The 20,656-nt window shown below is 37.9% G+C and overlaps 1 protein-coding gene across 1 annotated transcript in view; it reads right to left on the reverse strand.

Annotated features, from left to right (window-relative positions):
• Window positions 1–373: 373 nt before the first annotated feature.
• LOC140226549 (dihydropyrimidinase-like) overlaps window positions 374–20,656 on the reverse strand; it is a 67,347-nt gene continuing 47,064 nt past the window's right edge. Inside the window, exons 3-16 of the mRNA XM_072307000.1 lie at window positions 19,326–19,510; window positions 17,700–17,864; window positions 16,987–17,048; window positions 15,051–15,131; window positions 13,856–13,924; window positions 12,538–12,658; window positions 11,909–12,065; window positions 10,706–10,847; window positions 10,148–10,231; window positions 9,203–9,289; window positions 8,384–8,476; window positions 6,689–6,775; window positions 5,554–5,731; window positions 374–828 (exon numbers count right to left, since the gene is read on the reverse strand). Of these exons, the coding sequence (XP_072163101.1) occupies window positions 740–828; window positions 5,554–5,731; window positions 6,689–6,775; window positions 8,384–8,476; window positions 9,203–9,289; window positions 10,148–10,231; window positions 10,706–10,847; window positions 11,909–12,065; window positions 12,538–12,658; window positions 13,856–13,924; window positions 15,051–15,131; window positions 16,987–17,048; window positions 17,700–17,864; window positions 19,326–19,510 (1,600 nt within the window). The 3' untranslated portion in view covers window positions 374–739. The remainder of the gene's footprint in view (window positions 829–5,553; window positions 5,732–6,688; window positions 6,776–8,383; window positions 8,477–9,202; window positions 9,290–10,147; window positions 10,232–10,705; window positions 10,848–11,908; window positions 12,066–12,537; window positions 12,659–13,855; window positions 13,925–15,050; window positions 15,132–16,986; window positions 17,049–17,699; window positions 17,865–19,325; window positions 19,511–20,656) is intronic.

Genomic DNA, 20,656 nt, shown 5'->3' on the forward strand with positions numbered 1-20,656 from the left:
CATGACCAGCACACATCTGCAGAGCATTTGTCAAAAGCTGTGCTACGGTGTAACATTCAATCTACTCTAATATGCATCCCAAATTTTCTTGCATTGTCTGCGTGTCTTTTTTTTTCAGCAGTCCTTTCCTTGTAAATACATGTTAAACATTTTTGCTAGCATATACTGTCAAAGCTCCTCTGTTTTCATTTTGTTTTAAATCGCGGTGTTTATCTTTAAAAGTTGATGACTTACAACCCTCCTCAGTTTATATAAAACACCATTGGTATGTCACTGTACAAGGCATTAAGGTGCAAATGGGGGCTCCATTTTTCATTTTTCTGGAAAAATTATGCCTCATTTTTTCACTACAACTCTACAGCTTGATCACAATGATGCTCCATTTTCAACACTCTGGCAGTATCTTCTTTCAATCTCAAAATCCATAGGGTCCATTTTTTTTTCACATCAAACTTGTTATTGGCATTTTGTGTTTTGTTTCTATTCAATTCCTCAATCTGTTAAAATGCAGAAAGACACCAAGCATACACTAGTACGATACACACAATGGGGAAATTTAGCCAATAACTTCAATAAAAAAAAAAAAGAAAAATATACTGAACATGCAGTACATCAAAAGCTATTCACAAATATCCAGTGGGTCTGGCTACATTAAAGATCTAGGCAAAGATTTGACTTTCCACTCTATATGATTTGTTCCCCCCTCTACAGCCGGTGGGGCTTACGTAGGACATAACACTTATGTGAAGGAGATACTAGACTGGCCTCCAGGGGGCGCTATGATTCTTTGCGTGTTGCGTGTTCCCACATGGTCATCATGTTGTCGTCCTGTGTGCAAAAATAAAAGATTCAAAGAAGGAAAAGAAGGTCAAAAACAATGTTTATTGTATACAATGTGGGGGGAGGGGGGCTTTTATTATAGCAGTCTGTTACAACAAGCACACTGAGATCCTTAAAGTCAGGGCCCTGCTTCATGAAGAAATTTTGAATAAAATAACAAATATGTGCTAAGTGCAGTAACCATGGCAACAACTCAACTTCTCACATCTAATTGGCTGTTGCCTGGCAGATGTCATGGTAATGGAGGAAATGGTATTGCAATTATTGAAGCTTGCTTTAATTTCAAGATTGTTAAGAGAAAGGTTCTGAAAGGCAAGGTTTCAGCGAGACATGCAGCACGGTAACAACATTTCTGGTATGGAAGATGTACAAATGTACCAAATGTTCCAATTATCAGAAGTATTACAACAACAAACTACACATTAAAAATCCAATCATCATTATACTTGATAGTTACTCGAAATAACACACTAAACTGCTTGTATTGAGTCCTCTATTACTGTTTCCAGTATTGCTTTTCAATAATTGAATACCTGGATATAAGAATGGCCAATGTTCAAATTTGGCAAAAATCTTAAGAAACCCCTTGCAAAGTACATGTACACTGTAGTGCTAATATAGATAATCATTCAAATGACTGTTTTACATTTCAATTTGTATACATAACATTCCCATAATTGAAAACTTCAAAATATTACAATGTTATATTCATTTTTTTTTTTCTCAAATTTTTCTCTCTGTCATGAACTTGGGTCCTTTTTGCATTCAGGTATTCAATTCTTCACAGCTGACTTTTACTGAGATCATCCTGAAATTAGCAAACAAGATTTTCTATGACGATGCCACATTGAAAGTACATGTACACATCTCAGTGAGAAATAACCCATCCAGTTGTTGATATAAAATTTCTGCAGTTTGGTTCTTGCGTCTTTCTGTTATTATGTTTACATTTGACTGTTAGTATCTCTTTTTTTTTCAATAGATAGAGTAGGAAATTTTATCTTACTTGAGCCCTGTGTTATTCAAACATAATTGTTGATTTCAGTTGTATAATTCTAAAATACCTCTCACTCTCTAAGTTTGCTTTTTTTCTAAATTAGTAATACATTTCAGAATGACTAAACTGCCCATTTCTCTCTCAATTAGCAAACCATGTAAATCTATTTCTGATCTTTCTTTTGGTGCAAGATGGCGATTTCTACAGCAAAATTTTGCCAAGACTTGATGGTTTAGTCTTGCATGTCTTATCACCAGCTCCCTCTATCACTGGCAATCCAAGAAATGTTTCTTCTAATTTTTCTCACGGTCATTGTCAAAACAGGTTAAAATATCTGGATATTTTATCTCTTGTTGTACAAGCTGTTTGAATGGTGAATGCAAATGAAAATACACTCAAATTTAAAAAAAAAATCAAATCAATATCTGCAAAGGGCAAAGGGATGTTTTCCGTAACAGCTCAAACACAGTCAGCCATTTTTTGGTCACATGATTGCTCTGAAAATTCTATGTGCAAACACCAAGGATTTGGCCATTTATGCTGCATAAAAAGGAATCATAAATATTCAAGAAAATCAACTTTGACACCAAAGCTTGCGCACTGCACTTCAAACATTGACAATTTGTACAGAAACTTTGAACAATGAAGAAAATAATGCTCTTGGCACCCTATAGGGGTCAAGGCATAAAAATGAAATGACAAAAAATGTGTACTCACATATCACAGCAAAAACAAATATGCAAAGTTGTAATTAATATCAAATAAAACTTTGAATACTTTAAAAACGACTCCTATCAATTGAATGAAAATCCTGCTATCAAATACATGCTCTTGAATTCCTTACCATTACTTGTTTTGTTTTGTTGTTTGTTTTTTGCTTTTTGCTTAGAAAAAAATATGAATGCAATCACCACATTTTCATACAGCTTGTCAGCTCCACCTCAAACATCTACCTTAGTATCTTTATCAACTTTCAATTATGAATCGTATCATATTATACTAGTAACAATCCAATAAAATGGAAGTGGGTTGGCATAAGGCCAGCAAATATTGACTTGAGGGTAAAGTGTAATGTAGAAGTGGGGGTCAAACTTTACATCATGTTTTCCAAGTGTTTCATGGTTATAGATATGAAAACACAACATTAATTAGACTGATAAGATTCACGCATTGACTGAAACCTTCAGAAGCAAAGAATGGTGCTCTGCAATTTTTCTATCCATCAATCGTGATATTTACAATATTGAGATATAAAACTTTCTTTCAACTTTTCAACTGAACTTTTGATGCTTTGTTATATCAACCCACACTTGCTTACAAAGGGATGATGCTTACATTTCATACTGACACTAGAGAAAATAATAAAGTGACCCTTGATTTCTTACTTCTAAAAACAAAGTAAGATATCTCATATCATCTAAAGGAAAAATTAGATAGACTTTCCAAAGAATGTAAGGGGGTAAATCTGCTACGAAATACAAGTAATTTCAACACAAAATGTTTTCTGAAAAGGTCAACCCCCTTCTGCTGCTCCCTTAAGAATTCAGAGATGGGGTCTAATCACAAGCAGACAAGACATTCCCTCATTGTTTGGATGTCTGGGTTGGTCAGGGGTACCTCGCACGGGGCCAACTCTAGGGGGCGACATTGAACAAACCAACAAGCATGCTTGCCACAGGTAGATACTAGTTCTATACTTACATACACAAACTGGGGGGCTAGCATTGAAAGCACAGCACTAAAAGCCTGGTGAGGAACCCAAAGTGTGGCAAGAAAGTTAGTGTGAAGGTGAGGAAGATTAGGGCAAAATGTGCCAAACATGCATGGAAGTCATATAAATATGAATGGATATGAATGTAAGTAAGATATCAAGAATGTTAAAAGGCCTAATACAGTAGAGACGGCTTATACCAATGATACGAATACCACAAATAAGAATCCTGATGGAAACGAGTTGTGCAGTCTAATTTTTCTTTCATGAATACCACACTGACCAACATTATGGCTGCTGTGATATGTGGCAGTAACATTGACCTTTGACCCCATGAGATGAATGAACATATGACCTATGCCAATTTCGTTAAAATGATTTCTGACAGGAAAGAACTACCATGTCTCTGATTCTGTCTAGCTGTTCTGGTGTTATTACAGTTGAAAAATTCAATATAGAATGGAACTGATAACGCATTCAAAAGTAAAATACACTGTAGGTGTATTTACAAATAGTCCAATTAGACATCAATGGATGGACCAAACACACAAAGTCAAAATATGAGAACAGTCACACATGTAAGAAAAATCCTAAGAATTATACCCTCTAGAGAAACATCAAAAACACTGAGAATATAGAGAGTTATATACCAATCTTAAGGCTTGATGCCATATGAAGATGATACTAAATTAACAAACACATGTTAATCCACATGCAAAATCACTGACACCAACAACACAAACATTGTAATGAACAAAAAATAAAAAATAAAATCAGACACTAAAGACATTCAAGAGATTAATCATGATACCAAAATTTTGGCAAGTTGGTGTTGGAAGCAAAGGACAGCTACAAAAATTACTCAGAGAGCGTACTAAACAAAAGCTCCGCAATACTCTGCAGTAGTTACAGTTTCTTGTAATTCACAAATAAAATTGCCTGAAAAGCAAAGTTATCCTTTTATTGAATAACTGAAGTAAGTTTCAAGGAGAAATAATTTCTTTCATTATGCATTATATACATAAATAAATACAAAATGTAAAATAATTGTTTTGTTGGTGCCATGTTTTCATATGTTTCTCAGATTAAGTTTGAGTGAGAAAATAATTTCATCTGTAGTCTACTACATATATTTCACACCTCTTGGTCAAAATAGTAAATTAAGTTTTATGTTTGCAACTGATTAACATTTTTATAAATTTGAATAAGGTTTTTTTTTTTGGTTATTTTTCAGATTTTTTGATGATTACAGTGGGTAGTGTGTACGTCATTCTCCAGCTGGAAAACCCAGCTGTGTCATGACAGTAAAGATACTTTTATCATTGTTTTTTCATACTCAATATCAATCACACAGAAGAATCTTGCAAAATAAATAACAAAGACAATAACACAAAAATAAATATCAACAAAAAGTATCTCAATCAGACAGAACTGCAAAGCAAACCACACGACACGTGTGTGACAAAGGGCACCCCTTAATGAATTATGCTTGCAGCCACATGACGTGTTGGCCCCTACAAAATAAATTCCATGAAGTTATTATTCTACAATGAAATGTCACTGCTGATGATGCAGTACACCCAAATACCAGATCAATCAACAGTGGAAAGATTCAATTATATTTTTTCAAACAAATCAATGCTTCTTTTTTAACATCATGGTCTGGAAATTATAATGCTCAGAGCAAGAACAAAAAAAAAGTAATGTATACATTTCCTAAACCAAAGTGATCAATATCCCATCACCGCCGAGTGCAAAGATGGCAATGTTTCTGATGTGAGTGTGATACTGTGAGATACAGCCAATAATTTGATGGCAATAGAGTGAAGATCTTGTGACTTCAGCCAAAGCCCTGTATGCCACACACGTTAGGAAGATTCTGCCAATGAACAACGTGACTCCACCAATCAACAAGATTATGCAAATTGACTTGTTGCATGCTTATGAATATTCCAGTGAGATGCAAATGAGATGGTAATGAGATGGCCGCTAAGCCCCAGCTTGCCTGATAGAGAGAAGCCAGACCGGTGAAGATCTCTCTGACCGTGTTTGTTGAACTGGCTGGGCAGGTCCTCGGAGGGCTGGGGGGCCACCTTGCGGTAGTTGTTCTGGACCGGCTGCCCGGTGGGCTTGTGAACCTCCCCCTGGTAGCCCTCACGGTCCACCCGACGGGGCGCTCTGATCTAGGGTTGGGGGAGAAAGAGATGCCTGTAATCATCAACTTTATTCTTGCATATGTGTGTGTGTGTGTGTGTGCGTGTGTGTGTGTGGTCTAGTGGTTGTGTGCCACATTGAAAAGGTTCAGGGTTCAACGCTCTGCCATAGTACTGTGTCCTTGAGCAAGACACTTCAAATACAGTACTCCTCATAACCAAAGGGCATAAATTGGTATGAAGTAAGAAGCTAAATGTTTTTTAGAGATTATAGTTTGTAAACATGTCCTGCAAAGTGGTAGCTTATCTGGAAAGTTCCACAAGGGGAGGAATACTTTTAGTAAATCAAGTGTGGTTGTAAATGGAGTACTAATAGTTTGTAAAATACTCTTAACGTCATGGCATGTTAGAAAGACACTATACAAAACATGTACTGTAAAAGTGGAAATTTTCGCGGTGCTGAAATTTTTGCCTATTTCGCGCAACCAGAAACTACATTGTATATAGCACGAAAATAAAAGCGCACAAATATTTTTGCTTGCCATATGTTCCTGTGCGTGATGTCTTGATTTTGTGGAATTAAAAACATGCGAATCTGTTCTTACCCCGCCGAGGGCCAAAAATTAGTCGCGCGAAAATATCCACTTTTACAGTATGTCCATACCATTTTAATTACTATCAAAACCGCAATTAATGACAATACCGGGTACACAAGTGCATTCATGCCATGCAGATGGTTGTTTTGAATTCCTGCTCCAAAATGAAAGCAGTTCTCAAAAACTGCTTCTCAAAATACTGTAGTACACTGCATCTACTCATTTACTAACTGTTGACATCATATTAAACTGTTGAAAACAGAGAAGTCTCGTCAGCATAGGCCGACAACATTTCCAAGAGCCACATGGTTTATAGCTAAATATGAGATCCCGTGCAAAAAGTGGGCGTGGTCACACACTTGGTGCTGATTGGTTGACTTTGACCTCTCACCTTGTCCCTTGTGGTGATCCTTGAGTAGGCCTCGGGGGCGTGGAGGGGGCGTGGAATGAATCGACCCGCTCCCTGGGTGACATGGAGCTGAGAAAGAATGAGAAATAGAGGTTCAGATCAGCACATCTCAGAATATGTTGGTAGAAATGAATAGAGCTACTGTATACGCCATATATTTCGCGAGTCTACATTATCGCGAATTGGGAATTCCCGACGATTTCGTGAGTAGTGAAATTCATGATCATAGAGTCCTGAATTCAACGGAGAGGTGTACACGCATACGTCACATTCACATCAGGATTGGAGTCAATATTTTCGTGTGTCTTTTATTTCGCAAATAGCACCTGACTCGCGAAAATAAAAACCTCACGAAATATTTGGGGTATAAAGTACTCAAACACACACATCTGGATATGCTTCAATTCAGGCATGCGTACGTGCTGATTGCATATGCCCACATCATTGCGGACGGAAGTGTAAGGTCAAGCTAAGCTCCACTCCTGGGCAACATCAGCAGTATCCCCATCAGGACAATCAATATAATAATAATAATAAATCATTTATTAAGCGCAGAAACTATGTCTATATATTCTACTGCGCTTCAAGAGCTCTTAAGTTCCTATGTTGCACAATGCTGCATGGGAAGTACAAAAGAAATAAGCCCATGCTAAAACAAAAAAGTTTTCACTTTTGATTTAAAACTATTTAAAGTCTGACATTTCCGAATGTCTAATGGTAATCTATTCCACAACCTAGGGGCTGCACAAGAAATATTACTACAATATCATCATCAACATCATTCCAATCAGTAACACTAACCTTAACACCAACAGCAACATCAACACCATCACCATCATCACCACCTGCAACATTAACACCATCAATGTCATCATCACCACCAACATTAACACCATCACCATCATCATGAACATCATCATCAACAACATTAACACCATCACCATCATCACCACCAGCATTGAGCAACATCAACATTATCACAAACAACACCATCACCATCATCATGAACATCATCACCAACAACATTAACACCATCACCATCATCATGAACATCATCACCAACAACATTAACACCATCACCATCATCATGAACATCATCATCAACAACATTAACACCATCACCACCAGCATTGAGCAACATCAACATTATCCCAAACAACACCATCATCATCACCACCAGCAACATCAACATCATCACCATTATCACATCCAGCAACATCAACACCATCACCAGCAGCAACATCAACATCATCACCATTATCACATCCAGCAACATCAACACCATCACCAGCAGCAACATCAACACCATATCGCCATCATCACCACCAGCAGCATCAACACCATCAAATGCCATTGTCACAACCAGCAACATCCACACCAACACCATCACAACCATCTGCAATGTCAACACCATTACCAGCAGTAACATTAACATCACCACAAACAAGCAACATCATGATCATCACCACCACAAGCAATATTAACATCCCAACATCATCAGTACCACATAATCTTACTCAACACAAGCTACCACCAGTACCAACATCATCACCATGATATCATCACTATCGCCACCAGCAACAATAACATCATCTTACCCAACACTAGCTACCACCAGCATCAACATCATCACCACGAAATTATCACCGTCACCATAGCAACACCACCAGTCCTCACCTCTCCATCTTCCAGGACCACTCGTCCCTGACTGATGACAGTCAGTGGCACACCGTGGCATTCCATCCCCTCAAAGATGTTGAAGTCCACAGCCTGTGCAGGGAGATCACATCACCATGGAGACCAAAGATTTCATTAAAGATAATCAACATATATGCTGCAAAATACTCAATCAAGATGCAGAATTTATTATACTAGTATTTGAATTTCATATAAATTTAAAAAAAAGTATTTAAATTTCATTTCATTGTTTTTTATTTCCTCCAATTTGTTCAACATATACAAAACAAAGTGCCAACATAAACTATGACTAATCTGATAAGTAAAATGATAAATAGATGTGGCATTATATACAGGACAATTACTTAACTTAGAAACATACATTACCTAAACTGCAAATTGAAGTAGCTTTTACTGAAGGGGTTTAGGTTTTCTTCAAGAAGCATGCTCATTAGCATTTTTAGTTGACACAAAAAGGCAATATGGTATGCAAAACATACTGCAATTACAGAATATGTTCGATAAGTGAATGTCTACCTTTTTTTTTCTTTTCTGCTACTGCAATTGAATGTACTATGTTTAGCGTTTTGTTCAACATGTAACTTTATTTGATATATCTCCGTACAATAAATTGCTTAGGAACATTCATCATAATATATATGCATTGCATTGCAGTGCATTGCATTGCAGTGTACTGTAAAGTGTTATGTCAAAGAACAATACCACAATATACTGTAAAAAAAAAAAAATGCCAGTATAGCAGCACAAGTTCCTGTGGTCATTAAGAGCAAGTTTTAGCTGTTTGTCTATCAAACTGACCTGGTGGTGAGTGTCCTTGGAGATGACCCTTGTTGCCATGGGATCCCAGATGACCAGGTCAGCATCTGACCCAACCTGGATCACTCCCTGTGTAGTAGAGCACAATCAACATAATGGTCAATGTAATAGAGTCTGCATTGTGCAATTCTGCAAAGCACTGGTCCCTCACTACTTTTCTTTGCTTACTTCTGGAAGGAAAAAAAAAATGCCAATGTCACTTTATCTCTGTGATATTGTGATAGGAGCAGTGGTGACTGTTTAAAATAGAGTGTTCTTGTATGTTGTGGCAAAGTTATGGAACAATCTCCCTGTTTGTAAGTCAAGCAGCTACAGTTAATGAGTTTATGAACAAGTTAAAGCATTGAGGACGGGTTGATATTGCTACAACATGCATTTCCCATAGACACCTTCCCGAGTATACTGGGGACGCGTTCTCAACAGGCTAAAAACTCATCTTTTGAATAATGATACTCATGTTTGAATTTTCTAATGCCCAGTTGAGTGTATTATCATAATAACTGTGCAATACCAATGTCCTTTATTATTATTATCATGATCTTTATTATTTATTATTGTGATCTTTAGACAGAAGTATAAAGACAAAAGAACATTTAAACAAAATTTGACATAATGACAATCATAATGCCATTATACTCTATAATGAAGTATGATTACCAGGATTCAGCAAAGCAATTTTTGCAAAAGTGCATTTCCACTTTGACAATTTCATTTTGATTTGAAAACATGAATGACTGAGAACATATGATGCAATTTATTTATCCGTCGTCTTTCAAAGTCGATTTTTTTCCCCCAATATTGGAAAGCATCACTTGGATGTAGTAACCATGGTAACCTAATCAGGCAGCAGGAGGCACTGACTGTCATCTTCCAGGTATCAGTACTTCATCGCTACGGAGATGCACTCCAAACGACCTCGTCTCTCACCTTCCTGGGGTACATGTTGAAGATCTTGGCAGCGTTGGTGCTTGTGACGGCAACAAAACGACACTCGTCCATCTTGCCAGTTTCCTAGTGATGTAGGGAGAGACGAAGTACGACAGACATTATGACTACCACCTCAAGAATGATGGCAAAGAAATAGCAATTTCACTTCTTGCACACGATATACAGTGTATTCGTCTTAGCAGTAGCAATACTCAATTATGTTTCAATTTTGCATGTATCAATCAATTAATGAAATTTACCGTGATCAACCGAAACAGCTGCAAAATATATGGCATATAATGCATACACCCTGTATTTCATAAGGTTTTTATTTTTGCGAATGTCGGGTGCCATTTGCGATTTCTGCAAAATGCAAAAGTCTGAAATCCAATACCAACATGAATGTGACGTGCATGCATACATTTCTATGTCCATTACTGTACTCCATGATCATAAATTCAACCACTATGTAAAATTGTTTAGGTGGTCCCAATTTGCAAGAAAATAGACTTGCTGAATATATGGTATATACAATAGATTATTCTCTATTTCACTTACCACACCCTTCTCCCAGATAACAGACATCCTGTCTTCTACTCCATTGACTCCGTTGGGGATCTTGGAGAAGTCATCCTTGCCCATCGCCTTCTGGTCAGACTTGAAGGTGCAGTTGTCCGTCCCAGTGAGCTGGAGGTCGTTGCTATGGTGACCAGAGATTGGAAAATGGTCAAATAAAACATACTTGGCTTAATCCATCACTTTTGTGATGAGGCTATTAATCTGCAAGTCAACCAATGTTTAATTTTCTCTAACTCTTTCTTTACCATGCTGTAAGCTCCTTGTCTGTCACACTATTCTGCGACCGCTAAACATGAGCATTTTTTGGAAAACATCCTGTTTTTAAAGTCCTTTATAAAAATAAAGTTGAACAGATTACTACAAGCTTTGCTGATATGTAAACTTTATAAAGAAGCTATGGCTAAGACTTGTTCATGGTACTGTGGCATATTGTAACCTATTGATCACTTTGTGTGCAGTTTTGCACTTGCACAAAATACAGGAAGCTGGTAAGCCATCAACCCAGTTTAGAAGTGCAAACATGGCACACAACAAGTTCAAGAATATATCTCTGCACTGCTCTGGTGTCAGATGATGATGTAACCCTTTTGATGTAACCCCTACAACCCTTTTTTGTTGTAAAGTAGTGAGATCAGGTATGTCTTAGAGGCCCCTTTTCATTTCTTGAAAATCCTTTGCACACTAGCTTACTTCCAACTCTAATAACTGGAAAGGATAATGCTACTGCTTTGAAAGTTGGCATCAATTATGGACAGAATCAATGTGTTGACAGAGCATGCTAAATTTCAGCTTAATCTGATAATCTCTTTATTGTTGTTGCTGTGGTGGTTTACATCCTGTTTTTTGTCTCATCCATCACAGAGCTAGCATGGTTTGGTAAAGAATAAGAACATGAATAGACCTGGTACTTCATAGCCTCTTTTCTCAATTCACACTTTTCCAGAGCGTGTGCTTTCTTTCCAATATTTAGATAGGTTAGGAGTGTCCATTTGAATTAAGTTTCATTTTAAAGTTTAGAGTCTGCTCTTTCAGAATCCGCCCTGAACTAAAAACCATGTCTGGCAACTTTTTGTTGGTTCTGTGATGCAGGGTCACATATGGAATGAAAAGGAATCATAGAGATGAAGGATGTAGTGTGGAGCATGTAGATAACTCCAAAGATGGAACAGTGTGTACACTCACTTGGCAAGCAAGTCCATCAGGTAACCAGGTGTGGTTGGGTCTGCTCTAAGGGGTGGACCCATGACATGGGCTGCGGCATGGAGCCAATCGTGGTGGTAGTAGGCCGAACCATCCGTTCCCAGACTGGCTGCGATGGGTTCACCGAACACCACCTTGCCTACATATAACATATAATCAAATACATGACTTGTGTATTAAAGTGTTCTACATGTTTACACTTGAATAAGGTAACACTTTAAACTGCAATTTCTAATATGTAATAGAGTTGGTGGCTGAGCACCGTTAATCCCACACACTAAATGTTCTGAAGGAAGACAATAAGAGTATATGCAATCCCAATCCTTACCCCTATATCACTGCTGACTGAAGCAAGGCTAAGGTCCACACAAAATTACAAATTAGGCCTACATTCCTTTTTTTTCCAAACATAAGATATGCCCATTTTGATAAGTCGCACATTAAGAAAGTGATGAATTCTCTCCTAAAACACATTAGAAAGCAAACCCTTATAGGAGCAATATCGGAGCCACAATTGCCAATTTGATAATTGACACACTGATCATTTTTGCAGCAAAACTACCCCGGTACTCAACAGGTTACAGCAATACACCCTCAAAAAAAAATCTTACCCTCCTTCCTGGCAGCGGCGATCTCGTCGGCTGCAGTTTTACTCATGACGTGTACCACATAGACCGGTGCGTTGACCTGGTTGGCAATGCAGATGGCACGGTTGACGGCCTCTCTCTCCACCTACCAACAGAGGCAGGGTATACAATGAGATTTAGTCTTCCCTACTAGCAAGGAGGCCTCCATACGAATCTCTGGAGTCATCACATAGAAATAGAAATCTCCATTCAAGTTGCGGATATTTTCAGATTATCAACTTTTTACACTTGGGCAGATGAGATGAACTCACTGACTGTCCACACACACCTTACCAGTCAATGTCATACATACACAGCCAAGTAGAAAATACAGCACCGTAATTACATGTATCTTTTTACTTTCCACAAATTTCCATGCAGATGAACTGTTCATGGTTTACCATACATGAATATATTTCATGTACCAAATTATTTTGGGTGGATTTGCTTAAGATTTGGCAAATTAAAAATGCACCACATTATACACATTAATAAACATTCTCATAGATGGTACAAATGGGCACAAGACATAGTCCGTTCACAAAGTTGCTTCTGTATACAAATGTCCTGGTACATGCTCTTTAATTAAAAAAAAAAAATGAATAAATAAATTATGACAACAATTCTTGTTAAAATATCAATATGTTGTTGCCACAGGCAACAAGGAAATGGGATTCTTGTCGTTACCATGACACTAGCCACTACAGCATGAGCTGCTATCATAGCAACTTAAAAAAAAAAAAATCTTTATGTGCCATGGTGAGAAACCCCCTGTGTGCCACATTATTCTGAGACACCCTGCTTTGAGAAAACATTCTGTTTTTCAAATCTAAATGACGAAATGTAGATTTCTCTTTAGTTAGAAATGAGTGAGCTAAGTTATACAGAAAATGCCAAGCTTTGCTTTGACGTAAATTGTTTGACAAATTTACACGACTTTTTCTTTTAAATGACCAGTAGCTACATTACTGTAAAGGCATGACTTTTGCACACAAAACAGTTACAGAAAATCGTAATTAATGCACAAATCGAGTAGGGAACACCGCTTGCTAGTCAATCACCGAATAAAATGCAAGGTGTATCATGAGAGGAATGGAATTGTGAGGAACAGAATCACGAGAAACGCTTTCATTATATTGTGGCATTTGGCGATTTATCAATCGTTTGTGTGGGTTTGTGCGTTTGAGCAGAATATGCGAAGTTGGCACGCCGTTGACTGAGTCAGGCGCGCAAACATGGCACATAAAGAGTTAATGAAATAACACTCTAGACTTGACCACGCTCTGGTGGTCATTATACTCACATCCTCAGGACGGCTCTGAACATGACCTTCTGGCCCAGTGATTCCCAAATCTAGAAGCTTCTTGGTGTTCTAAAAAGGATTAAAACAAAATCAACAAAATCACTCTGACATTACTGCTACATTGATCGTGTCAATGACATTAAAGGTGATACCCTTATTGCTATTGTATACCTATATATGGGTCACCATTATTCATTCTATCAATGCACAGAATAGCAATATACTGGTTCACATATATATGTGACATTCAAATTTCTCATTCTCTCTCTCTCTCCCCTATGTTTCCAGCTTTCTTTCTGTCTCTCCTCTGTCAATTTATCTATCTATCTATCTATCTATCTATATCTATCTTATCTATCTATTTGCCCATCTATCTGTCTATCTTTCTATCTATCTTTCTATCTATCTATCTATCTGTCTATCTATATCTATTTATATCTATCTATCTGCCCATCTATCTATCTGTCTATCTTTCTATCTATCTATCTATCTGTCTATCTACTTATTAATCTAGTCATGTATCTGTCTATTCATACATTTATTTATCTTCATATTCATTTATATATCTCTCTTTCTATATATGTTTTTCTTTTATCTATCTATATGTCTATCTATTCATCTATCAATTTCACCTGCCTGCCTATTTGTCTGTTAATTAGCTGTGCTTTGTTTGTATTATACTGTTATAGACACAAAGACATTCATATATACAGGGGTCAAGTATTATAAATTGACATGCCTGAATAAGTAAAAGTCACCTGCTACACTCTAAATTTTCATAAAGCCATAAATTCTTTCTTGTACATAGACACATACTTTCTCAGCTACATTCCTTATGTGGGTCTTTTCTCCTTTCTATTTTTTTTTTTTAGTGTTGCATTTATGTTTCATCTTTAGCTAACAATGTCAGAATCAGCCTTAGAATGACACACAGTCTAGGTTGATTCCCCAGCATACTAAAATAATCTGTCATGCCATATCATGCATTTTGCCAAAATGCCAAAAGTAACTATTTTTCCTGTATTGTTTCTTTGTTTTGGGTACTCTTCTTGCTTTCTTTGTATATGCTATTTACCAGATGTGGAAATAGAATGAAATAAAAACATGAAAGACATTCAAATTTTGAGGGGAGTCTCCTGCAGAGTGAGAATGACTTGGCTGCTCAGCATTACTTTGAACTAATCAGAGCTCTCACCTCGGCGATCATGTCACCATTCTCGGCATGCACCATGGGAAGGGCCCCCAGCTCCTTCAGGGCTGAGAAGGCGTGGAACAGCTGAAAGATAATCACAGAAAACATTCACGTTGAGACTCTTGAATGAAACGGCACCCTCTCCTAGAGAGGGGGCAATCTCAATCAAAAAACTATGTTAACTCGTAGAATTTCGTAGGAATTCACGACGATTTCGCAAGTGGTTAAATTCGCGATCATGGAGTCCTGTACTGAACGGAGATGAGTACACGCGTACGTCACATTCACATCGGGATCAGAGTGAATATTTTCGCCTGTCTTTAATTTTGCGAATAGCACCTGACTTGCAAAATTCGCGAAAATAAAACCTCGCGAAATTCGCAAAAATAAAAACCTTGCGATATATTCAGTGTATACAGTACAATGCAGGGTGCATCATTTATACAGACCTGAGCAGATAAACAGACACTATCACCACAAAGCAAGTGAAGCAACAGCACTACATTCTACAATCACATACTTGATATTGATAAAGCATGAATATCATAAACTAAATTTAACATTTCAGTGTAATTCATATGAGCATTCCCTCTATAATTTTATCAAACAGTATGAATGAATCACTTTGTATTTGTTGGGTTCCTTTTCCTTTCCTTATGCTCAACTGTATCCTCTTTCTGACTTCATTGTAAAAGTGAATCACATAAAATGCTGGGCAGACTGATGGCCTATACCAAGGGTGGGGGATATGAATTTTCACAGTGAGAGGAAAAAGCAATTCCAACAGTCAGCAAGCAGGTAGATCTTTTGGAGTGTCTAAACTTCCTCAACTGTGTGAGGAGAGAATAGGGAGGGAAAACAACTAGTAAGCTGTTCCCACATGGTGGAAAGAATTTTGAGATGAGCGATGCAGAACCATGACACCCAGCTGTTTGTCACCAGATGTTGCCCAGCTGTTTGAGATGATTACTCCAGCTCTTGTTATCTGTCATCTCATGATAACATGTGGGAGAGTCAGCTGCAAACTTTTTTTCATTCACACATGCCTTCACTGTGAAGTTAGGGATGCCCATATTCATACATCCAATTCACCTAGGTTACAATACAAAAGCCACGCAGACACTCACGTATCTCAATAGACAAGAACAATTCCTGAATCAGTGAAAATTTCATATTTTCTCATCAGGATATTGAGGAGATATTGAATTTTATATTTCCTCTTGCAGAGTCACCGCGACTTTACACCAGTAATGTGCCCAAAGAATTTCCAACCAGTGTCAAAATGCTAACCCTCCAGATCCAGGTTTATTTTGCAGACCTCCAATAAGCAGTGGATTACCACTTGCACCCTACAGGACTGACCAGAACATACCGGCATTCACACACATTCTAAATGAATGATTTATGAAAATTCATTTTTGAAATGCTATGTAAAAACTGTGCTCTGTGGAAGTAGAAACTAAATTGAATTGAACCGACCCGAACCGAACCGAACTGCTTTTGAACTGTAATGAATTCTTGTGCACAGACAAAAGTAATCATCAATTCTCACTCAATGTATTGCAACATCAAAATTGGTCCAACTTGATTTTTTCTTTGGAAACTCTAGCGATAATTTGCCCTGCATAGTGTGTGTGTGTGTGTGTGAACAGCACATGACTAAACCATTAATCTTTTTAATCCCATAATGCATCTCCCCACACTAGGTCTGCATACTCAGGTGCCAGAGGTCCTGCTCCATTGTTTAGATATGCCCAGTCTGGAGACTTAAAGTGCTTAATTTGAAGCTGAGTGATTTTCTTTATCTTTTTTTCTTTTCTTTTTTTGGCCACATGTGAATGGTAGCTAACAAAATCAATTTTATCATAGCAATGAAAAAAATTCACCAATAACTCCTGTGTGTATGATCGTGGCTACCATCAAAATTTCCCCAACTTACCTCATTATCCCTCAGCATGTAGACATCTCTGTAAGCCATGAACATCTTGAAAGAGTTCACACCTGAAAGTTTCAAAGCCACAAAATCTTTCATTAGTAAAGTTGGACTGACTGGCAGTAATCAAGCAAGAAATGGAAAATTTGACTGTGAAAATGATTCATCCCTGATGATTTCAAGAAGCTAGTCAAAGCTGCACAATACACTTTGAAGCCAACTCTTGATATGGCTAATATCAAAACAATACAAATATGCCAATTCTAATCTATTTGTTATCATAATGCACCTTTCGCTTTATCGTAAAGGCCCAAAAATAAACATTTACTGCAATACCAACATCATTTAAAATTACTTTTATCATTACGATTATATGACAATAAAAAGGAGGGCAAGAAGAAGGAGACAAAGAAGACGCAGAAGAAAAAAGAAGAAGAAGAAGAAGGACAAGAAGAAAAGAAGAAGAATTAGATGATATTCAAAACGCTCATCCATTTTTCTTCTTGGAACACTGTAGTTCCTGAACAAAATCTATTAAAAATTTTAGAATTTCATAGGGGACCAGTCAATGTATTGTCAGAGCTACTCTAGATCAGGGCAAACTGGCAGCTGGAACTGTGTAATTCTGTGATCTTTTCCCAAGCCCCAACCACGACCCCTGACCCTTGATCCCTGACCCTTAACCCCTGACCCTTAATCCCTGACCCTTAACCCCTTACCTTTATCCTTGGTGATGACCTCCAGCTCCTTCTTCACACTCTCATCCCACCAAGTAATGCCCACGTGGAGGGTGTAGTCGCAGCAGACCTTGGGGTCCGCCCAGGACCGCCACTGTTCATAGGCGTCTACTAGAGACTGACCTTTGTTGGGCAGGCAGTGGTCAACTGGAGGTCAAGTGGAAGAGAAACAGATGATATGATGTCCAGTAATGTGTGTCGCAGAGGATCTCAAGTTTTTGCCTTTTTCTTCCTTTTATGCTTCTGTGATATGATATGATGTGCTTCATTGATAAGGTCTGCATGTCTAGTAATTATTGAAAGCACCTTGAGTAAACTTCAAGGAGTTTAGAAGCACAATTTTCACCTATTTCCCAGATTCTTCACAAGACAGACCACTTCATTTGGGTGATTTCCACAGGTTCTTTCTAGTTAGAAGTAGAGTGAATGTGTACGAGTTGTGGTTCTCTTTTAGTTCCATTACTGCTTATCATGCAAGTCTGACTTTATGCTTCCAAGGCCCTGTTTTGTGAAGAGTTGAAATTGATTATAAAGTTGATTTCTACCAAAAGTCTATGGCAGCCTGTGTGTTAAGGAAATTTAAAACCGATTATATCTTTTGATAAAACAGGGCCCAGAAGTGACCCAGATGACGAACATAGAAAACTAGCCATTAGAAATCTGTGACTGCATTGCACAGTGTTGATGTTTCATTTCTGCAAATGGAATATCCAGTACAGTTGAACCTCTCGTATCCGGACAAGTCGGGACCGGGGCTCATCCGGATAAGGGATTTGGCCGGATACGGGAGACTCAATGCTTTATACATGTACATACCGTATAATAGAGCTCTATGGTACATACACATACACATGTACTGATGTAGCCCATTGTAGTACCACATGTAGTAATGTGTATACTGCGACCTTTTCATTGTTACACTCAGTAACAGACCCCAAAATAGAGGTTCATGTTTGCAAGCGGAAATCATTTTCTTTTATAAATTCTTGGGATGATTTACCTAAATAATTATTAAGGGAAATGTATCAAGTATATGTAATTCATGTGTGTTTCCTCCCGTAATTATTAAAAAAAGATAAAAAAATCACGGCGAGATTGCGTCCGGATAATAGAGAGATCCGGATAAAGGGAGGCCGGATAATACGAGGTTCAACTGTATATAAAATATAGTAAATTTTGAGGCAGCTAACAAGGCTCACAAATGCCTACACTTCAATTACATTGTTACATCATTGCATTTTTAATGTTGCACTGCACTTCTAGCCAACATCATGCCACAATGTATTGCACTCCACTTTATATTCAACTACACTGTGTCAACTTTTGACACTGTACACTGCTACACCAGCAGTCCAGCTATAATGTATTGCATTACACTATATATATATTTCAACTACACTGTGCCAAATTATGACACTGAGCACTTCTACACCAGCAGTCCAGCAGCATGTAGGGTAGTATACTCACTGATCATAGTGGTGCCACCAACAAGGGCAGCCATAATGAATTGCACTACACTATAAATATTTTCAACTACACTGTGTCAACTTTTGACACTGAACACTTCTACACCAGCAGTCCAGAAGTATATAAGGTAATTTTACTCACTGATCATAGTGGTGCCGCCAGCGAGGGCAGCCTTCGTGCCCTGATAGAAGTCGTCACAAGCCTGGGTACCCATGAACGGGAGCTGCATGTGAGTATGGGTGTCGATCCCACCGGGGATGACCAGTTTGCCCTTGGCATCGATGGTCTTGGACCCCCCAGGGATGATGAGGTCCTTCCCAACTTGTCTACAGAATGTAATAGGTCAGAGTTCAAAGTTCATACACTAAATTCTTGAAGTTGAGCAAAGTTCAGAGAGGTTCAGTGGTGGATCCCGGTGAGGGCGCACAAGGCGTCCCCCCTCCCCCTTTAATTTTTGTTTTAAAAAAATGGGGGAGGCAAGTGCACCCCCCCTTATGGAATTCCTGGATCCGCCCTTTAAGTCGTAATTCATTCATTTGCCAAAGAAAATCAGGTATTAGATCTGTATAATCTTGTAAAATCAATGGGCATATCAGGATCTAAAGTCAAAGGAATTAACTCTCCTGGTCACACAGACAACTTTACTGCATATTGGGTATGATTTGTATTGGATGAAATTGGTTTTAAGACGTTAATACCACTGGAATTCCCAAAGTCTACCAATCCTGTTCCAATGCTCTCCAAGAAGTTCAATCACAATCTTATGTAACCTGTTACCATAGAAACCTTGCGAAGTAACCATCCAGTATCAAATGTCCTTTTTTGGTGGAAAAAACATTTCAAAGAATCTTGAAGCTTTCCCACGATACATACACGTCCCATTTTATTTTCCAAAATTTCATCCCAGAAAGCATTAAAAAGGTCAAGTGGTTTACATATAGATAAGTTTTGAGAAAATGTTGGCCAGTATTTTCAGATGTAGGCAGATATGTGACCCGCTACAACAAAAGGATCCTAAAGTCGCTGACGGGTGAGCCGAGAACATCGAGTTTGAAGTCAGATCACCAAAATCAGTCAAAACGTTCGGATTTCTGTTTTTAACATAATTTTGTAGTCTAATGTATCTTCTATCATCTGCCGAAATTTCGAAGCTAAATGATCAAAGGAAAGGCCTGAAAATAGCATTTTTTCTGGGCCATGCTTGGCTCACCCGTCAGCGACTTTAGGATCCTTTTGTTGTAGCGGGTCACATATGCATTAGGCTTATTAACACAGCAGGTCAACTCAAAGCTCTACAATAACATGCTTCATAAAAACAGAAAAGCCTCTATAGTCAAACAGTCTAAGACTTTGAAAGAAATTCAATCAGGAGGTTGTTAGGATATCAAACTTTTGTAGCTTTGTTTTTTCAACAACTATGACATTTCTAATTTCTCAGGATTTTTTTTCACCTTACATTGCAGTTTTCTTGG

This window comes from Diadema setosum, chromosome 3 (genome assembly GCF_964275005.1).
Source record: "Diadema setosum chromosome 3, eeDiaSeto1, whole genome shotgun sequence".
In the NCBI taxonomy this organism is placed as follows: Eukaryota; Metazoa; Echinodermata; class Echinoidea; order Diadematoida; family Diadematidae; genus Diadema; species Diadema setosum.